At 41.9% G+C, this 19,631-nt stretch overlaps 2 protein-coding genes across 4 annotated transcripts; both read right to left on the bottom strand.

Moving 5' to 3' along the window:
- Position 1: 1 nt before the first annotated feature.
- On the bottom strand, positions 2–6,840 carry cfap73 (cilia and flagella associated protein 73). 2 transcript variants are annotated; one of them, XM_053485827.1, is made up of 7 exons: positions 6,751–6,840; positions 5,850–5,955; positions 5,613–5,717; positions 5,314–5,514; positions 1,161–1,382; positions 229–387; positions 2–140 (listed from the first exon to the last, which is right to left on the bottom strand). In XM_053485827.1, the coding sequence occupies exons 1-7, from the start codon at positions 6,804–6,806 to the stop codon at positions 48–50; spliced, it is 942 nt and encodes a 313-aa protein (XP_053341802.1). In that variant the 5' UTR covers positions 6,807–6,840; the 3' UTR covers positions 2–47. The 2 variants fall into 2 exon arrangements, with proteins under 2 accessions (XP_053341802.1, XP_053341803.1); XM_053485828.1 differs by having other exon boundaries at positions 5,850–5,946.
- A 2,827-nt stretch (positions 6,841–9,667) lies between these two features.
- tbx5b (T-box transcription factor 5b) lies at positions 9,668–14,131 on the bottom strand. Of its 2 annotated transcripts, none has more exons than XM_053485354.1 (7): positions 14,040–14,131; positions 13,706–13,825; positions 12,385–12,532; positions 11,765–11,917; positions 11,584–11,675; positions 11,336–11,448; positions 9,668–11,262 (listed from the first exon to the last, which is right to left on the bottom strand). In XM_053485354.1, exons 1-7 carry the CDS (start codon positions 14,129–14,131, stop codon positions 10,919–10,921), a joined length of 1,062 nt encoding a protein of 353 aa, XP_053341329.1. In that variant the 3' UTR covers positions 9,668–10,918. The 2 variants fall into 2 exon arrangements, with proteins under 2 accessions (XP_053341329.1, XP_053341330.1); XM_053485355.1 differs by having other exon boundaries at positions 11,336–11,445; positions 14,040–14,121.
- Between the last annotated feature and the right edge of the window lie 5,500 nt (positions 14,132–19,631).

Raw genomic sequence — 19,631 nt, 5'->3', positions numbered from 1 at the left:
TTTGTCTAAACAGACAGATTGTAATAGTGGAGTGTGTGTGTGTGTGTTCACACTGCGTCACTCAGCCTGGATGATCTGCTGCTCCTGTCTGATCTCAGATGTGAGACCAGCTCGGCCCGATCAGCCATAAACACCTGAACCTACAACAACAACAACAACAATAACAGGTCTAATGCTGGCCATAGTGTGTGTGTGTGTGTGTATTTGTTAGTGTATGAGGTCCCTCACCCGGTCCAGCTGTTCCTCAGTGTCGTCCACATCAACACCCTCGTCTCCGCCCGTGATGCCCCCGGTCATGTGATAAAGGTTGAGGGTCGCGACCTTTATCTGACTCAGCTGATGAGTGTCTGTCACTGCCGCCGCCTGCGTGTGCGTCCACGACGACTCCTGCAAATCAATCAGTTAATTAAAATAATGATTATTACTGTTATTATAAATATAGCAGTAATCAGCCGGGTCCAAGCACCAAGCTCCGCCCATAAGAACATGACAGGCATATACATGAGGTACTCTTTAGAAACGTCAATGATCCTGGAACATGGTGATGGTGATTTATTGTGCAAAGTAGCGTACTGTAGGTGGAGCTAAACAACTTTATGGGAGGACATAAGGTATGCTATAGTGCCCTCTTTAGTCCAATCAGGTTTACAGTGAATATAACATATATTTCACAGTTAAAATAAAGAAGAAGAAAATGAGAAAAAAGATGATTATTATTATGATGATGATGAAGAAAAAGAAGAAGATAATTGTGTTGATGATGATAAAAGAAAATAAGAGGAAGAAGAAAAAAAAAGAAGATTATGATGATAATTGAAAGGAGAATAAAAGAAGAGATGATGATGGAGGAGAAGAAGAAAATGAAGACGATGAAGAGGACGATGATGATGAGGATGAAGAGGTAGAAAAAGAAGAAGAGATGAATGAAAAGAAGTGGGAGAATAAATGATAATGAAGATAAAGAAGGAGGAGGAGAAGAAGAAAATATGAAGCCATGATAAGAAAGGAGAATAAAAAGAAGAGATGATGAAGATGATGATGAAAGAAAAGAGGAAGAAGGAGAGATGATTAGGATAAAGTAGGAGGAAAAGACTTGATGATGAAGATGATGACGATGATGAGGAGGAGGAGGACCAGGAGATCAGATCAGATCAGCGCACCTGTGTGAGTGTGTAAGACAGGGCGTTGTCGAGCTCGGTCTGTAGCTGTGACAGGGTGTTGCTGTGTTGCAGTAAGACGGAGTTCTGCTCGCTCACGTAGCGTCTCAGCTCCAACCTGTCTCTCTCTCGCTGTCTCTCCATCTCGCTCTGTCGTCTCAGCAGCTGCTCTCGTGTCGACATTAATGTCTCGAAGCGCGACACCAGCTGCCCCACATCCTCGAACTGAAACACAGAAACGCCACGGCCATGACACCAGTGTGGTTCTGCCCCAGGAGAAGGTTGGTCAGGTGACTGTCTGTCAGGTGTCTTTCGGTCAGGTGTCTGTTAGTCAGTCAGGTGACTTCTGTCAGGTGTCTGTCTGTCAGGTGTCTGTCAGTCAGGTGACTTCTGTCAGGTGTCTGTCTGTCAGGTGTCTGTCAGTCAGGTGACTTCTGTCAGGTGTCTGTCTGTCAGGTGACTGTCTGTCAGGTGTCTGTCTGTCAGGTGACTTCTGTCAGGTGTCTGTCTGTCAGGTGACTTCTGTCAGGTGTCTGTCAGTCAGGTGTCTGTCAGTCAGGTGTCTGTCAGTCAGATGTCTGTCTGTCAGGTGTCTGTCTGTCAGGTGTCTGTCAGTCAGTCAGGTGACTTCTGTCAGGTGTCTGTCTGTCAGGTGTCTTTCTGTCAGGTGCCTGTCAGTCAGTCAGGTGTCTGTCTGTCAGGTGTCTGTCTGTCAGGTGTCTGTTGGTCAGGTGTCTGTTGGTCAGGTGTCTGTCTGTCAGGTGTCTGTCTGTCAGGTGTCTGTCAGTCAGGTGACTTCTGTTAGTCAGGTGACTTCTGTCAGGTGTGTGTCTGTCAGGTGTCTGTCTGTCAGGTGTCTGTTGGTCAGGTGTCTGTTGGTCAGGTGTCTGTCTGTCAGGTGTCTGTCGGTCAAATGTCTGTCAGTCAGGTGACTTCTGTCAGATGTCTGTCTGTCAGGTGTCTGTCTGTCAGGTGACTTCTGTCAGGTGTCTGTCTGTCAGGTGTCTGTCGGTCAGGTGTCTGTCTGTCAGGTGTCTGTCTGTCAGGTGTCTGTCTGTCAGGTGTCTGTTGGTCAGGTGACTGTCTGTTAGGTGACTGTCTGTCAGGTGTCTGTTGGTCAGGTGACTGTCTGTCAGGTGTCTGTCTGTCAGGTGTCTGTCTGTCAGGTGTCTGTTGGTCAGGTGTCTGTCTGTCAGATGTCTGTCAGTCAGGTGACTTCTGTCAGGTGTCTGTCTGTCAGGTGTCTGTCTGTCAGATGTCTGTCAGTCAGGTGACTTCTGTCAGGTGTCTGTCTGTCAGGTGTCTGTTGGTCAGGTGTCTGTCGGTCAGGTGTCTGTCAGTCAGATGTCTGTCGGTCAGGTGTCTGTCTGTCAGGTGACTGTCTGTCAGGTGTCTGTCTGTCTGTCAGGTGTCTGTCTGTCAGGTGACTGTCTGTCAGGTGTCTGTCAGTCAGGTGACTGTCTGTCAGGTGTCTGTTGGTCAGGTGACTGTCTGTCAGGTGTCTGTCTGTCAGGTGTCTGTCAATCAGGTGTCTGTCTGTCAGTCAGGTGTCCGTCGGTCAAGTGACTTCTGTCAATCAGGTTTCTGTCAATCAGGTGTCTGTTGGTCAGGTGACTGTCTGTCAGGTGTCTGTCTGTCAGGTGTCTGTTGGTCAGGTGTCTGTCTGTCAGATGTCTGTCAGTCAGGTGACTTCTGTCAGGTGTCTGTCTGTCAGGTGTCTGTCTGTCAGATGTCTGTCAGTCAGGTGACTTCTGTCAGGTGTCTGTCTGTCAGGTGTCTGTCGGTCAGGTGTCTGTCGGTCAGGTGTCTGTCGGTCAGGTGTCTGTCGGTCAGGTGTCTGTCTGTCAGGTGACTGTCTGTCAGGTGTCTGTCTGTCTGTCAGGTGTCTGTCTGTCAGGTGACTGTCTGTCAGGTGTCTGTCAGTCAGGTGACTGTCTGTCAGGTGTCTGTTGGTCAGGTGACTGTCTGTCAGGTGTCTGTCTGTCAGGTGTCTGTCTGTCAGGTGTCTGTCGGTCAGATGTCTGTCAGTCAGGTGACTTCTGTTAGTCAGGTGACTTCTGTCAGGTGTGTGTCGGTCGGGTGTCTGTCTGTCGGGTGTCTGTTGGTCAGGTGTCTGTTGGTCAGGTGTCTGTCTGTCAGATGTCTGTCAGTCAGGTGACTTCTGTCAGGTGTCTGTCTGTCAGGTGTCTGTCTGTCAGATGTCTGTCAGTCAGGTGACTTCTGTCAGGTATCTGTCTGTCAGGTGTCTGTCGGTCAGGTGTCTGTCGGTCAGGTGTCTGTCTGTCAGGTGTCTGTCTGTCTGTCAGGTGTCTGTTGGTCAGGTGACTGTCTGTTAGGTGACTGTCTGTCAGGTGTCTGTTGGTCAGGTGACTGTCTGTCAGGTGTCTGTCTGTCAGGTGTCTGTCTGTCAGGTGTCTGTTGGTCAGGTGTCTGTCTGTCAGATGTCTGTCAGTCAGGTGACTTCTGTCAGGTGTCTGTCTGTCAGGTGTCTGTCTGTCAGATGTCTGTCAGTCAGGTGACTTTTGTCAGGTGTCTGTCTGTCAGGTGTCTGTTGGTCAGGTGTCTGTCGGTCAGGTGTCTGTCAGTCAGGTGTCTGTCGGTCAGGTGTCTGTCTGTCAGGTGACTGTCTGTCAGGTGTCTGTCTGTCTGTCAGGTGTCTGTCTGTCAGGTGACTGTCTGTCAGGTGTCTGTCAGTCAGGTGACTGTCTGTCAGGTGTCTGTTGGTCAGGTGACTGTCTGTCAGGTGTCTGTCTGTCAGGTGTCTGTCAATCAGGTGTCTGTCTGTCAGTCAGGTGTCCGTCGGTCAAGTGACTTCTGTCAATCAGGTTTCTGTCAATCAGGTGTCTGTTGGTCAGGTGACTGTCTGTCAGGTGTCTGTCTGTCAGGTGTCTGTTGGTCAGGTGTCTGTCTGTCAGATGTCTGTCAGTCAGGTGACTTCTGTCAGGTGTCTGTCTGTCAGGTGTCTGTCTGTCAGGTGTCTGTCTGTCAGGTGACTTCTGTCAGGTGTCTGTCTGTCAGGTGTCTGTCGGTCAGGTGTCTGTCAGTCAGGTGTCTGTCGGTCAGGTGTCTGTCTGTCAGGTGACTGTCTGTCAGGTGTCTGTCTGTCTGTCAGGTGACTGTCTGTCAGGTGACTGTCTGTCAGGTGTCTGTCAGTCAGGTGACTGTCTGTCAGGTGTCTGTTGGTCAGGTGACTGTCTGTCAGGTGTCTGTCTGTCAGGTGTCTGTCTGTCAGGTGTCTGTCTGTCAGGTGTCTGTCAGTCAGGTGACTTCTGTTAGTCAGGTGACTTCTGTCAGGTGTGTGTCGGTCGGGTGTCTGTCTGTCAGGTGTCTGTTGGTCAGGTGTCTGTTGGTCAGGTGTCTGTCTGTCAGATGTCTGTCAGTCAGGTGACTTCTGTCAGGTGTCTGTCTGTCAGGTGTCTGTCTGTCAGATGTCTGTCAGTCAGGTGACTTCTGTCAGGTATCTGTCTGTCAGGTGTCTGTCTGTCAGGTGTCTGTCGGTCAGGTGACTGTCTGTCAGGTGACTGTCTGTCAGGTGTCTGTTGGTCAGGTGACTGTCTGTCAGGTGACTGTCTGTCAGGTGTCTGTTGGTCAGGTGACTGTCTGTCAGGTGTCTGTCTGTCAGGTGTCTGTCTGTCAGGTGTCTGTTGGTCAGGTGTCTGTCTGTCAGATGTCTGTCAGTCAGGTGACTTCTGTCAGGTGTCTGTCTGTCAGGTGTCTGTCTGTCAGATGTCTGTCAGTCAGGTGACTTTTGTCAGGTGTCTGTCTGTCAGGTGTCTGTTGGTCAGGTGTCTGTCGGTCAGGTGTCTGTCAGTCAGGTGTCTGTCGGTCAGGTGTCTGTCTGTCAGGTGACTGTCTGTCAGGTGTCTGTCTGTCTGTCAGGTGTCTGTCTGTCAGGTGACTGTCTGTCAGGTGTCTGTCAGTCAGGTGACTGTCTGTCAGGTGTCTGTTGGTCAGGTGACTGTCTGTCAGGTGTCTGTCTGTCAGGTGTCTGTCAATCAGGTGTCTGTCTGTCAGTCAGGTGTCCGTCGGTCAAGTGACTTCTGTCAATCAGGTTTCTGTCAATCAGGTGTCTGTCTGTCAGGTGTCTGTCCGTCAGGTGACTTCTGTCAGTCAGGTGTCTGTTGGTCAGGTGACTCCTGTTGGTCAGGTGACTCACCTTTGTCCCCGTCTTCATGACGGTGTGTAAGAACTCGCTGTAAACTTTGAAGCGCTCGACTCTTTCCTCCAGTTTCTCCTTTTTCACCAGCAGGGCGGCGATGTCTGTGTGTAACCGCTCCAACTCTCGCTCTCGTTCTCTCAGCACGGCTCGCTCTGACTCTGCCTTCCTCACACCTCTCGCTCGCTTAGCATCGTTCTCCTGAGGGAGAGAGAGAGAGAATTTACTCAGTCATTATGGATCTAATAGACTGATAGACAGAGAGACAGAAACATAGAGACAGACAGAGAGACACTTACTTTGAGAAATTTGTCGAATTTGAGTAAAGAGTCTTTAAGATTTTCTTCTTTCTTCTTCAGCTCCTCTCTTCTCTGTCTCACACTCTGTCTCTTTACCTCAAACTCCTTCACACACACACACACACACACACACACACACACACACATGTGTATAAATGAGCCAATGCTTTATGTGTAACTGTGTGTGTGTGTGTGTGTGTGTGTGTGTGTGTGTGTGTGTGTGTGTGTGTGTGTTACCTGTCTCTGTGTCCTCAACACACCGTCCACATGTTTCATGTGTCTGCGTTTCTCCAGCAGGCGTGTGACTCCTGAACACACATTTTCCTCCTGCACACTAACATTCCTGTAAGACACACACACACATACACACACACACACACACACACACAGTCGTTAATAATTAAGAACGCTAAAGTAAAAGAAAAAATCACAGCATTTCAACTAAATCTAAAACACAAAACATGAGTGGGTAATAAGGTTTAACAGTCTAGACAACAATTTAACACTGGGGATGAAAAATGCAACAAGAAAGAAGAATTACAACAATAGGAAATTTAAATAAGACTTTTAGAGATGAAGTGAGGCAAAGACGAGGGGACGAAGAGACGAAGAGAGACAAGATAAAGAGGAATAAAAAATCTAAGAGACAGAGATGAGATTCATTGTTTAAGACAAAAAGGTGTAATAAAGAGAATTTGAGATCAATTTAAATACTTTTTTTTTGCATAAAATATTTTATGAAATAAAAAACGAATACATTTAAATGAGAAAAAAAAAAAAACAGGATGTTTGAGCTCACACATGGATAAAGTTAGAGATTAAAAAGACAAATTCAAACTGCTTAAATGAAAAGAGACTTTTACTGACTCCCTTTAATCACATGACTGACTTCATTTTTGCCCGTTTGAGTAGAAATCATTAATCACGTCACAAGATATTATACTGTTTATTGTCTTAACTTTTGATTTTATTACTATTTTGCTAGAATTTCTCTCGGAGGAGACACACTGATTAAACTCTGTCCTTCACGCTTCACTGTGTGTGTGTGTGTGTGTGTGTGTGTGTGTGTGTGTGTGAGAACTTCACATAAACTCCACTTCTGTAAGTTAAACACAGATTAATAGTGAAAATCACTTACTCTTTTAGATGTTCCTCAAAAACAGTCCTGATGCACTCCTCCAGATCCCCACTCATCCTCTCTCTCTCTCTCTCTCTCTCTCACACACACACACACACACACACAATCCTGTTTCAGGAAAACTTCACACGCTTCTCTATTATTTTTTGTTGTTGTTTCCATGGAAACCTGAACCATTCATGTGTTTTGTGCCCTCTTGTGGTGAGAAAGCACAGAGCCACATAGATAGATAGATAGATAGATAGATAGATAGATAGATAGATAGATAGATAGATTAAAATGCATAAACATCAATAAAAATTCTTAAGAATAAACATAATTATGGAGAAAATAGCAAAAATATAATAAAGAGTATAAATATAAAAATTAGTAAATTAGATTGTTTTATTCAGTTATAACATTAAGCAGTTGAAAAATATTAGAGAATTACAAAAAATAAAAATAAAAAGCAAAATAAAATAAAAATCCAAGTGCCGTGTTTAATTTAATTTGACGAATTAAATTTACATAAATTGTATTATTTAAATATATTTTACTATTTATTTATTTGTCTTTCAGGGAATTTTAAGCTGTAAAACATACTATAAACACTTTCTTTTGTTATTTTTTTACAAGTTAGTTTAAATGTATATGTATATATGTACAAAATCTTTTATTTATTTATTTTTTACTTAAAGGTCTTTAGAGCCTTTAATAGGTTCCTTTATATAAAGAACCTCCTCACAAACTGGTCTAATGTTTTCCATTAAATGGTTTCACAATATTTTTATTGAATTGATTACAGTCAGAATAAAATATTACAGAACTTCACTTCACTTAAGGAGACACAAGACCCCATTAAAAGACATTTTTACTGGTGATATTTGCTTTAATTAATTAAATTAATTACTTATTTATTTATTTATTTATTTATTTTTAGCAGAGATCCAAGCTCAAGTGATTTAATTGTGAACGTATTTATAAATCCACAACAGAGAGATAAGACACACATATCAACATATACTGACTTTTATGGGACATCTATAAACGTTCTATTAAAATTTCTACAAAATAAAAGCCCTGGTACGAACAGACCCCCCTTACAAACTTTCACAACACTATGAATTTTCACACCACATTACACATTTAGAACTTTAATTGTGTAAGAAATTTAAGTCTGGCATACGAAACGTTTTTGGCACCCAAGTGACCGAGCTGGTTGTGACTACATACACTGTGTGTTTGTCCAAGCGCTTTTCAAAACTTGTTTACATCAGTGGAAAGCCAAGCGAAGTAAGTTTGCAATTATTATTTTTTTTGTTGTTGTTGCATTTTATATAAGATTTAGTAAATATATTTCATATTTTACTCTATTTACATGTCTTTTCTCAATGTAGTGATTATTTTAACATGCAAAAGTATAATTATGGTGTAGGAAATTGGTGATATTGGTAATATTTTAGGGAGGTTGGAACGGATAATCTGCATTTACATTATTTCCTATGGGACAATGCGTTTCACAATATGGAATATCATCTTGAGAACTCACCTCCAGATTTAAACTCTTGTACCGCTGTAGTAGGGTTGCCTAATAATAAGCTAGATATTTGTCCTGAAGGCAGAGAATGTGTGAAAGCCGTTCATGTTGTAACTTCATATTGATGCTAATTACTATTAAGAAAGAGAGAGAGCGAGAGGTCATGTGACTTAGAGAAATAGACTGAAACGTACTGGATTCTGTTGAGCTCAGGCCACGGTGTCGTTACAGGAACGCTGCCGATTAAATGAGATCACATCAATCTCACAAACACGCAGAGAGCCCATTAGAGAGAGTTAAACAAGTGTGTGTGTGTGTGAGTGAGTGTAGAGGGTAGAGTAATGATGCTCCTCATGATTTAATTACCAGCTCATTCGCTTGCTTGGAATCTTCAGTAGTTTAGCGACACGTCTGAAGGAGACGTTGATGCTAGTGACGTGTCTTTACGGCGGCCCTTCCAGATTTAGCTGTTTGCTAGTAAGCTAAACTGTTAGCCTTACTGCTCACTGAGTGTACCGTGTAATGAAATGTTCTGCGCGTTACCCTGTTAGCATGAGAATATGCTGTACAGGCTACCCCAGCACAGCAGAGTACAAACGAGCGCTAAACCGCTTCTACCGAGCACGACTGTCTGATCTCACGACCTTTCTCCAAACAGACAGAAGCGGTCGTGGCGCTTGTTATAATCAAGCTTGGTTTCAGAGAAGCCGTGATGGCATCCAGTCAGTTTGGCCGATTTACATCTCGCTTGTCTGTCTGTGTCAAAGCCATAAACTCTCGTTTGGGTTAAATGGGTTAAATGGGGCTCTCTGAGATGCATGGGCTAATGAGATTACGGGCTAATCTAAGCCGTGTTTAGCGATGTGTGTGTTAGCCTTCAGACCGCCACTATAATAGCAAAGACGTTCAGTTCGAGCCAAATTGCACTATTAGCTGAGAGAGAGGCCACTCAGGCCGTAATTAAGGGTTAGGCTCGATGGGAAAGTCCGCCCCGGGGTCAGGTTTGGACAGATTTAGTAGTGCTTTCAAGTCAGAGAGGAGATTTACAGTAGCGTGAAACGACACCGCGCACCATTCCAGTAAGCCGAGCGGGAAAAACTAAACACTAAAATGAAATTAAATTAAAATAACAGTGCTCTGATGTAAGCATTGACATTTAAACAGCGCTGAACTTTTCATTCCTTTTTCCTCCTACGTTAGCGAGACCTCACGCTGCTTAGCTTCAGGAGTCTAAGAAATTCTTGTTTTGTTATGATAATTGTGCTAACTTTTTTACTGTCAAAATGAAACAGGAATCAAACGTAACTCCTTAACTTTATTTATTAAATTATGTATTAAATTAAACAGTTTAAAATAGAGTACAATAGTTAATAGTAAATAAATATCCTAAATATTTGACACAATAAAGAGACTGATACAGAATCCATCCTATTACAGTATATTATTGTCTAAGATATTTTTCTCGCACACACACAAATAAAAAAAAAACCTTGATTCGATCATTTATGTACAAGTACATAAGTTTGTATGATTTGTCTAGCGGATCAGTTTTCTCTCATTATTATTATTACTGATTCGTTTCAGAACATGGAATCATTTAGACCTGATTCAGAGATTCATTGCTGTTAAAGGCATCTGCAGAATTCCTCGTGTTAACCGTTTCATGTATAAACCTTTGGCTATTTAGATTCATATTGATTTATGTTCATATAAAGGTGCCAGTCTCAGCGAAGTAGGCGTGGCCTCTGTGGGTGAAATAGATGTGGCCTTTCACATTTAGTTTTAGTGAAGTGGGTGTGGCCCCTGTCACAGTTAGTCAATAAAGTAGGTGTGGCCTCTGTGGGTGTCAGTCTCAGTGAAGTGGGTGTGGCCTCTCTTACAATTCAGTTTAATGAACTGGGTGTGGCCTCTGTCACAGTTAGTTTCAATGAAGTAGGCGTGGCCTCTGTCACAGTTAGTTTTAATGAAGTAGGCGTGGCCTCTGTGGGTGTCGGTCTCTATAAAGTAGGCATATCCTCTGTGGCTGTCCGTCTTGGTGAACTAGGTGGGACGTCTCTCCCAGTCAGTTCCAGTGAACTAGGCGTGGTCTCTCTTACAGTTAGTCTTAGTGACATAGGTGTGGCCTCTGCCATGGTTAGCTTTAATGGAGTAGGCGTGGGCTTTATATCTGTCAGTTTTAGTGACGTAGGCATGGCCTTTTATATACAGTTTCAGTGAAGTACCTGAAGTTAAGTCTCTGAAGGCCTCTCGCACATTGAGTCTCAATCGAGTAGGCATTCAGTCTCGTTGAGGTGGGCGGAGCCTCTGTAACTGTCAGTCTTATAAGGTAATCAGCATAGTCTCTGCTGCTGTCAGTCGTCATGAAGTCGGAGTGGTCTCTTTAGCTGTCAGTCTCAGTAGAGTAGGTGTGGCCCCTGATGCTGGGTTCTGTGTCCTTTATCTCCAGAAAAGTAGGTGTGGCCTATGCATTTGTCAGTAATGGAAATGGGGTCATGACTTCTGAAGCTTCTGAAGTCAGTTATGGGAAAGGAGGTGTGGCTTCTGTACCAATTAGTTACCCTTAAATCGCTCCAAGTTGTAAGCGTACAATACTAACTTGTTATAGAGAAACACACCTCAGGTTACATCATCTCTCCGTGTCAAAAACCACACTCAGTTACCGCTCCACCCTGTGTACTCAGGCATTGTGCAATGTGGCTGCATGCCTGGTTCACAGATGTATTGTGGGTAGATGTCCTGGTTAAGTTCTGGGGTGGAGTACGGGGCCCCGTCTGCTTCCCAAGAGGACGTAAATGATGAATATGTTGGGCACTCGGGGTAAGATTCCCACATAACACCAGCGTACATACACGGCTGGCACTGCGCTGACTCCGCCCTGTAGGGGGCTCCGTTACTCAACCCAGCTTCCATCTGATAGGTCAGGAGGTGAGAGGAAGAGTCAGTTTTGGTGAAATTTTGTTGGTCTTCTGGTGTAGGGGTGTCTTGTCCTCGTTTTCCTACGAGGACAAGAGAACATGGTTGAAGCATCTACAAAAAAAGTTTCCGCAGTGATATGTGAAGTTTTTTTACCTGGAGGATGTGGGCCAGTGTAGTCGGACATGAGGGCGAGGTTAACTGTGTAGGGCGTGGCTGAATCAGATCTCGGGCGAACTGTTGTTCTTGGTACCAGCGGGAATTCCCTACTATAGCGTGAAAGACATAAGGAATGTATCAGAGACGTGAAAGAGACAAAAGACAAAAAGCAGGACATATGGTGTCAACTGTTCAACTGTACTGTGTGTGTGTGTATGTGTGTGTGTGTTAAATAGTCATCACACCTCTGTGCGCAAGATATTCGAAGCATATCAATGTCTTCATTACCGCGGAAACCTTTAGCAAACGGATTGTTCTCAATCTTCAGCTGAGTGATCTAAAGGACAAGAAGATAGAAAATATGAATCCCCTGTCCATTGTATTTATCCATGTCTTTGTGTGTACAGTATGTGTGCATTTTCTTACTGTGTGGTTCTGGTAGGACGTGACGGCGATGAAGATGGTCTCAGGGAACGAGTGTGTACAGAACACGGTGCTGGTGGAACCAAACCCGTTCTTCTCATCAGCCTTCACTATGTGTAGCCGTGGCTGGTATTTATGCATGGAGTTTAATACAATCTGTAAAACATATTAACAGCGTTTACTCATCCTTCCATCCATCTATTTAACCATCCATTGGCTATATCTTAGACCCATTCATTAGTCCAACTATAGCATCTATCATCTATGAATCTATCACCTAAATCATTTATCTACCCATTTATCTATCCTCCTTGACAATAATATTCTCATCCATTCATTCATATATCCATCCATCTCTTAACAGATCTGTTTACAAGACAAGCCTTTATTTGTTACATATCACAGATTGTAAGGGGTCAGGGTCAGCCCTGAAGCAGACCGCATTAAGGGCCTTGCTCTAGGGGAAATGAGCATGCATGGCATCGCCTGAACATCCAACCTTCTGATCAGCACCCCAGAGCCCCACCTATCTAAGTCACCACTGTCTTCAACCATCTACCTACACCATCTGATATTCAGAGAGGTGTTAAGTGACAGAAGGTCAGTCGTTGCTCAGCACTCACATGGCCGAAGGTGTCAAGGTGGTTGTTGGTCAGTTTAAGTTTTTGGAAGGAGACAAGTTGTTTGGTCCAGTGAGCTCCAGGTGCGGGAGAGTCCGGATGAACGTATAGTTGACCCGGAATAGGTGGATCTGCTTTCCCACTTACTAACCTGAGAGAGAAAGAGAGAGAGATCTTAAAATGTTTTTAGCAAAAGCAAATAAAAGCAACTGACTATCCATTGAGCCATAATTATCTTAATTTACCTAGAGTATCTAATCCTTCATCCATCTACCTGTCCATCCATCCACTCATGTACACTAGATAACCAAAGGTATTCGCTCACCTGTCTTCACACGCACATGAACTTGAACATCCAATTCTTTATCCATAGGGTTTAATAAGATGTTGGCCCATTGCAGCTATAACAACTCAACAGCTCTAGCAAGGCTTTACACAAGGTATGCAGTCATGTTGGAACAGGTGTGGCGTTGTTTTTTAGGAGTTGGCCTCGACCCCTTACTTCCAGTGAAAGAAACTCTTGATGCTTCAGCATACCAAGACATTTTGGACAATGTCATGCTCCAAACTTTAAGGGAACAGTTTGGGGACGGCCCCTTTCAATTCCAACATGACTGCGCACCAGTGCACAAAGCAAGGACTATAAAGACATGGATGAGCGAGTTTGTTGTGGAAGAACTTGAGTCCTGACCTCAACCTGAACACCTTTGGGATGAATTAGAGCAGAGACTGTGAGCCAGGACTTCTCATCCAACATCAGTGTCTGACCTCACAAATGTGCTTCTGGATGAATGCTCAAAAATTCCCAAAAACACACTCCTAAACATTGTGGAAAGCCTTCACAGAAGAGCTGAGGCTGTTTTGGCTGCAAAAGGGGCGAGGCCAAGATCATATTAAACGCTATGGATTGGATTTCTATCCAATCTATAGATTTGTGGGCCATCCATTCGGGCCCACAAATCTATCACATCTATTCATCCACTCTTCCATTTATCTATTTATCTACCTATTAATTATCTACAAAATGTAGATAATTAGTTAACATAATATCGCTGAAACATTTAATATCATGATATCAATGCTCTACACTGGTTATCCATCTCAAGGAACTCAGGGAACATGTCTCTGGACTGTGGGAGAAAACCAGAGCACCTCCACACACACTGTCGAGTACTAAAATATCAAGGTTGTTTGAAAACCTCTATATCAGAAAAGGCTTTTGAGCAGAACCCATTTAGTAACATAAGAGCCCGGTTATCAAAGGAACCCTTAAGAAACCTCTGAAGGACCCTCGGACTCATGACTTACCGTATCTTTATCTTACCATTTGTTATCCACGTATTTGTAGCGGTGCTGATCAGCAGACACGACGTCCATCAGCAGGATGTATTTAGTTTGGGGGTTCAGACCGCTCACCTTCACTCTGTAACTCGGGAACATCCGCCTGTTCAATGAGAACATCAATGAAATAATGTTATTTTAACACAGTGGCTGTTACTTACACACAGTTTCTACACCAGGTGTGAGTTTAACGTCAAGATGAAGACAACATACATAATTTGCTTGTGTAATTAAATGATCACTTTTAAATATGTTTAAGAAAAAGAAGTAAACTAAACAAACTAACAGAAACAAACAGAACATTCTTGTTTGCTCACCGGCCTGCCTTGGTGATGATCATTTCCGTGGTGACGTCATGAAACTTCCTCCACAGCTCTCGCTCGTGCAGGTGAACTCTGACCCCCTCCATGCCTTGCACACCCACATGCATTATCACATGATATTAGGTATTCTAATAGAGCATTCATTTATCCATCCATTTTCCATACCGTTAGTAACAACTCTATTCTTACACCCTTCCATTATTCCCATTAATTTCCTCATCCTCATCCTCCTGTCCTCTAATGTATGGATCATTCACACATTGATCCATATATCTATCCAATAATTCCCAATAAATCCATCAATTTATCCATTCATTTACATATTGATAACTTTATCTACCCATTAATTCCCCATGCAGCCATCTATCCATTCGTTCATCAATCCATCTCTATCCACCCATCCATCCATCAATTCATATATGTGCCTATTAATTCTCCATCCAATTATATATTTCTCCATCTGTCATCCATGCAACCATCAATTCATCTATACATCCATTGACTCATCCATTCATTCCTATATTGATCCCTAATTTCTATCCATTAATTCCCCATGCAACCATCAATCCATCCATCCATCCATACATACATCAACCTATATATCCATCTAGTAAATCCCTATCCATTCATTCAATCATATATTAATCTGTCATCCATGCATCCTTCCATTAGTACATCAACCGACTCAACCACTTATTGACATATCAATCTTTTTATGTACTCACACATCCATTTATTATTTATAATTAAATGTTCTGTTAAGGAATATAACTAGATACAATTCATAAATGCAACAATTCAAAACTATTTCACTGTTTTCATGCAATGTTCTATAATAATAATAATAATAATAATAATAATAATAATCAACAATGCAATTTCTTTTTCTTCTTCTTTATATTTTAAATCTTATTATCTGCTGGCTCAGGTTTTGTTCTAATAAAACAAAAGAAAGGAAAAAAAGGGCAACATTTTTTTTTATAAAGATTTTTGCTGGTGTTGCCGACAGCGAGGTCACACTCTGTCTGAGTAAGCGCCATGTTTTTTATGTCTGCAGTTTAACAGTTTATTTATTTTTGAAAAACATTTTACTGATTAATATTTATTTATTGAACTGAAGTTATTGTTTAATTATTTCCTTTCAAGGTAACTGTTTCTAAAAAATTTTATTTAGATTTTCTAAAAAAATGAACAAAGAAATGAATTATATGAATAGTTATGAAAAGACAGAAAAATACTTTAACTTGTCAGTTTCAGTCAACAGATCAGCAGTCAATTTAAATTTAAAGATCAAATCAGAACAACTAAAAGGTACAAAGAAGGTAAAAATGTTGAACTTCCACTGATTTCGTTCCCCTCTCTTTCTTTTTAAAGTGAATTTGTAACATATTAATGATTAAATTCAACTGAGAACTAGATACAGAAACTATAGACGGCGCTGCACACTGATTTAGTTCTGACTGTAATTAACATCAGCACAAGTTTAAGTGAAAGTCTACAGAGAAACTCCTGATAATTAAAAGGTCTTATCTGTATTATATTCTTTATCGTCCTGGTTCCTGACAAAGTTCAGGTAAAGTTCAAGTAAAGCTTCAAAAAGTGTGTAAAGTTTGGAAAAGTGCTAATGTCGTATGTCATAGAAGAACCGGTTCGGGTTCCTTATAGAACCTGCGAGTGGATGTCGTGCTACAGAGAAGCAGGTAGAACTTTCCTCTTCTTCACTCCTTCACAGCACCAGAGCAAAATCAACACACTGATTAGGGAAATAAACGTGTTTTTCAGTGTCATTGTGATTCTTTAATATAACTTTATTTAATTTCACACTTACCTTTTCTCTCTCTCTATGGCATGACGGACGCTCAGCTCCTCGGCCTTAATAAAAGTCCACCACAGTATAAAAATTCCATTCTCTTCATCGTCTCTCTGTGCTTTCTGCTCTTTTTATCAGCACTCACCCCGCCCCTCTTCCCTTCACTCCGCCTCCTCTATTATTAGTCTGTTCTGCCCATTGAGTGTGCACTCGTTTCCCCTTTAACTAGCAAGAACTAGAGGGAACTAAGGGGAACTAAAACTAACTAAACAAAACTAAGAATAACTAATTATTAAAAATAATAAATTATATATAAATTATGTGTAACTAGAGGCACCTAAGAATAAATTAAAGTACCTAAGGTTAAATAATGGAAGATAAATAAGTGTATGTAAAGAAAGGTAAAAGTAAATAAGTGTAGCTAGAGATAACTAAGGATAACTAGAGAAAGCTAAAATAAATAAGGGTAGTTACAAAGAAGTAAGTACAGGTAACTAAAGGTAGCTAAGGGTAACTAGAGAAAACTAAATAATTACAAGAAACAAAGTAAATTGGGTCATTAGAGGAAACTAAACATAATTAGAGTTAACATGTTGACAAAAAAAGGTTATTAAGGGCAACTAGAGGAAGTTAAACATAACTAAGGATAACTAGAAGTAACAAAGGGCAGCCAGAAGTAACTAAGAAAAAAACTAACAATAGTTAATAAGGATCTAAAGGAACTGATGGTAACTAGAGGTATCTGTAAATGTGGGTATTTACAGGTAACTAACAGGTAATACCTAAAGGTAACCAGAGGGAACTAGAGGGAACTAAAAGTGAATGTAATTTAAGGTAACAAGTTATTTAAGGGTAACTTGGACAGAGGTAACTAGTTACTAACAGTAACTAAATATAAGGGTAACTTAATGTGAGAGTTTGTCTCTTTATCTCTTATATAAATAAACTTATTAAACTTTTCTGCTCACAAATAAACATCTCTTTTTCTCTCTCAGACACAGGTGCATACACACACACACACACACACACACACACACACTTGAACCCAGGTTTCTATAAATAGTGAAGTGGGAGATAAAGTTTAAGTCCTGTTCAGATGAGCGCCATGAGCTCGAGTCTGACAGGAACCCAGTGTAAAGTGTACACACACACACACACACACACACACACACACAGAGATAACTATTCCAGCAGTGCTCCCCCCCTCTCTCTCTCTCACACACACACACACACACAAACACACACACACACACACACACACACACACACCGGGGTTAGTAAAATGAAAATGCAAATGTATTGTAACTCTAATTCAGCTCTAATATTTAAATATATATATTTTGCTTTACTTTTACTGTGACAATAAATAAACTCTTCTGTGCTGATGTTCTTTCTTCGAAACATTATCATTGCCGCCCTCTTTTGGCAGGAGCATCACCTTACACCACTTTTTTTCCCCTTTTAAACAAATACAGTAGGTACAGTATATGTATAATTTTTTAAAAATACATGTTCACAGTTCATACTGAAACCAGGCGTATGGTCACCGCTTTATAATACATCAATAGCTTTGAAATACTAAACACTATATATATGTGTGTGTGTGTGTGTGTGTGTGTAGTGAACCCTCGGATTGTGAGTAACTTGGTTTGCAGATTTTAAATAAATTTTTACTTCAAAAACAGACAAGTCTTGGACCGAGTATCATGTATCACGCATGCGCTTCTTGTTTTGATACCAAGCGTCACATGATCACAACTGAGCCAATGTTCTTTCTCTGCCAGAACTGCCGGAAGAGCTCAGAGACAATGTGGCAATGCACAAATTTGGCCAAGGTTCCTAAGAGCACAGTGGCCTCCATAATCGTTAAATGGAAGACGTTTAGGACAACCAAGCCTTTCCTAGAGCTGGCTGTCCAGCCAAACCGAGCTATCAGGGGAGAAGGGGAGAAGAGCCTTGAGAAGAGGGAGAAGAGCCTTGGTAAGACGGGTAAAGAAGGACCCAAAGATCACTGTGGCTGAGCACCAGATACAGTATGCAGTTGGGAGATGGGAGTAAGTTGTAGAAACTCAACCATCACTGCAGCCCTTCACCACTCGGGGCTTTATGGCAGAGTGGCCCGACAGAAGCCTCTCCTCAATGCAAGCCACATTAAAGAGATCCTATTGTGCTGACAGTGCATGATAAATGAAGTTTTTGTCTATTAAAAAAAGAGTGAGCTCACATTTGCCTAAACGAGTCATTAGCAAATCTATTTTTACTCTGTTACGGATCCACGTCACTCCGTAACATATTTGCATAATGTCCGTCCACGTTCAACGTCGCGAACAACTTGCCTAAGCTACGGCAAGCTCCAGGGGTGAAAAATGCATCCACACACGCGAAGTGCGCATGCGCCTTGCCCTTTCCCTGACCTGCCTTCAAAGGAACAGCAGGGAAAGAGCGGGGGGTGGGGGGAGGAGTAGTAATGGTGAAACAGCACTGCCGTTATTTGTTTGGACGACAGAAACTGAGAGATTGCTCTGGATCATTTTCTTTCGAAGATTTTTTAACCGGATTATCTTTGACTGGACATATTCCCCGGACTTCTCACCCTCCGTCATCGGCCTCCCGGACTTCATTAACCCCGGTGAGACCGAACCATACTCGGTATACTCGGATAACACACATACAATAAACACGGACTTCTGACATTTTCCATTCACTCGCGTTCACATACACATATTGTTATTATCTTTGGTTGTGGTCCACCTTTTTCATTTACTTTATTTAGTTTTGTATATTACATGTATGCTTCATCTACTGGTTTGTGTTTGTCCTTTTTGCTCATCGGCCTTTTAACGCAACACGGTCACAAAGATAAAAGTCCCCACAATTTTTGTAGCCACAGTTCATATAAAATTAGCTGGATGTTACACGGTAAAAAACTACGCCATCTTTTCTATGTATTGACGCGTCTCCAGAGCCGTCGTTTAGTTATGGTAATGGGCGTTTCGTTTTCCGATACACGCTGTAGTGGTAGACCAATCATAAATCACCGTGCCATCTGACCAATCACAGCAGTGAGGGCTCACGGAAAGGAGGGGTTTAGACAGTCGTTTACAAATCATTTAGAAATGGGGTAAAATCAAATCTAATTTTGGAGAAAACTAAAGTGTTTTTTGACCTTGCATACAAGTAACGAGGGAGTGGCCTCACAACAACTCCGTGACTGTTCTTGAATGGCCAGCCAGAGCCCGGACTTAAACCCAATTGAGCATCTCTGAAGAGACCTAAAAATGGCCGTCCACCAACGGTTTACCATCCAACCTGACAGAACTGGAGAGGATCTGCAAGGAGGAATGGCAGAGGATCCCCAAATCCAGGTGTGAAAAACTATGAGACTCATGGCTGTATTAAATCAAAACGGTGCTTCTACTAAATACTAAGCAAAGGGTCTGAATACCTAGGACCATGTGATACTTCAGTTTTTCTTTTTTTAAAAATCAGCAAAAATGTCAACAATTCTGTTTTTTCTGTCAACATGGGGTGCAGTGTGAACATTAATGAGGAAAAAATGAACTTAAATGATTTTAGCAAATGGCTGCAATATAACAGAGTGAAAAGGGGGTCTGAATACTTTACGTACCCACTCTATATATAAAATAACTATAATACTCCCAATAAAAGTATTGGGACCAATACACTCAGGTTGTGTGTGTTTTTTTGTTGTTTTTTTTTACCCGGATTTCTACTTGGTGTTAACATTGAAAAGGACCCACACACACACACAGACC

The sequence above is a fragment of the Clarias gariepinus genome, chromosome 24 (genome assembly GCF_024256425.1).
Source record: "Clarias gariepinus isolate MV-2021 ecotype Netherlands chromosome 24, CGAR_prim_01v2, whole genome shotgun sequence".
NCBI classification, from domain to species: domain Eukaryota; kingdom Metazoa; phylum Chordata; class Actinopteri; order Siluriformes; family Clariidae; genus Clarias; species Clarias gariepinus.
Note: the sequence above shows the minus strand (reverse complement) of the source record. Positions and strands in the feature narration are given on the sequence as shown.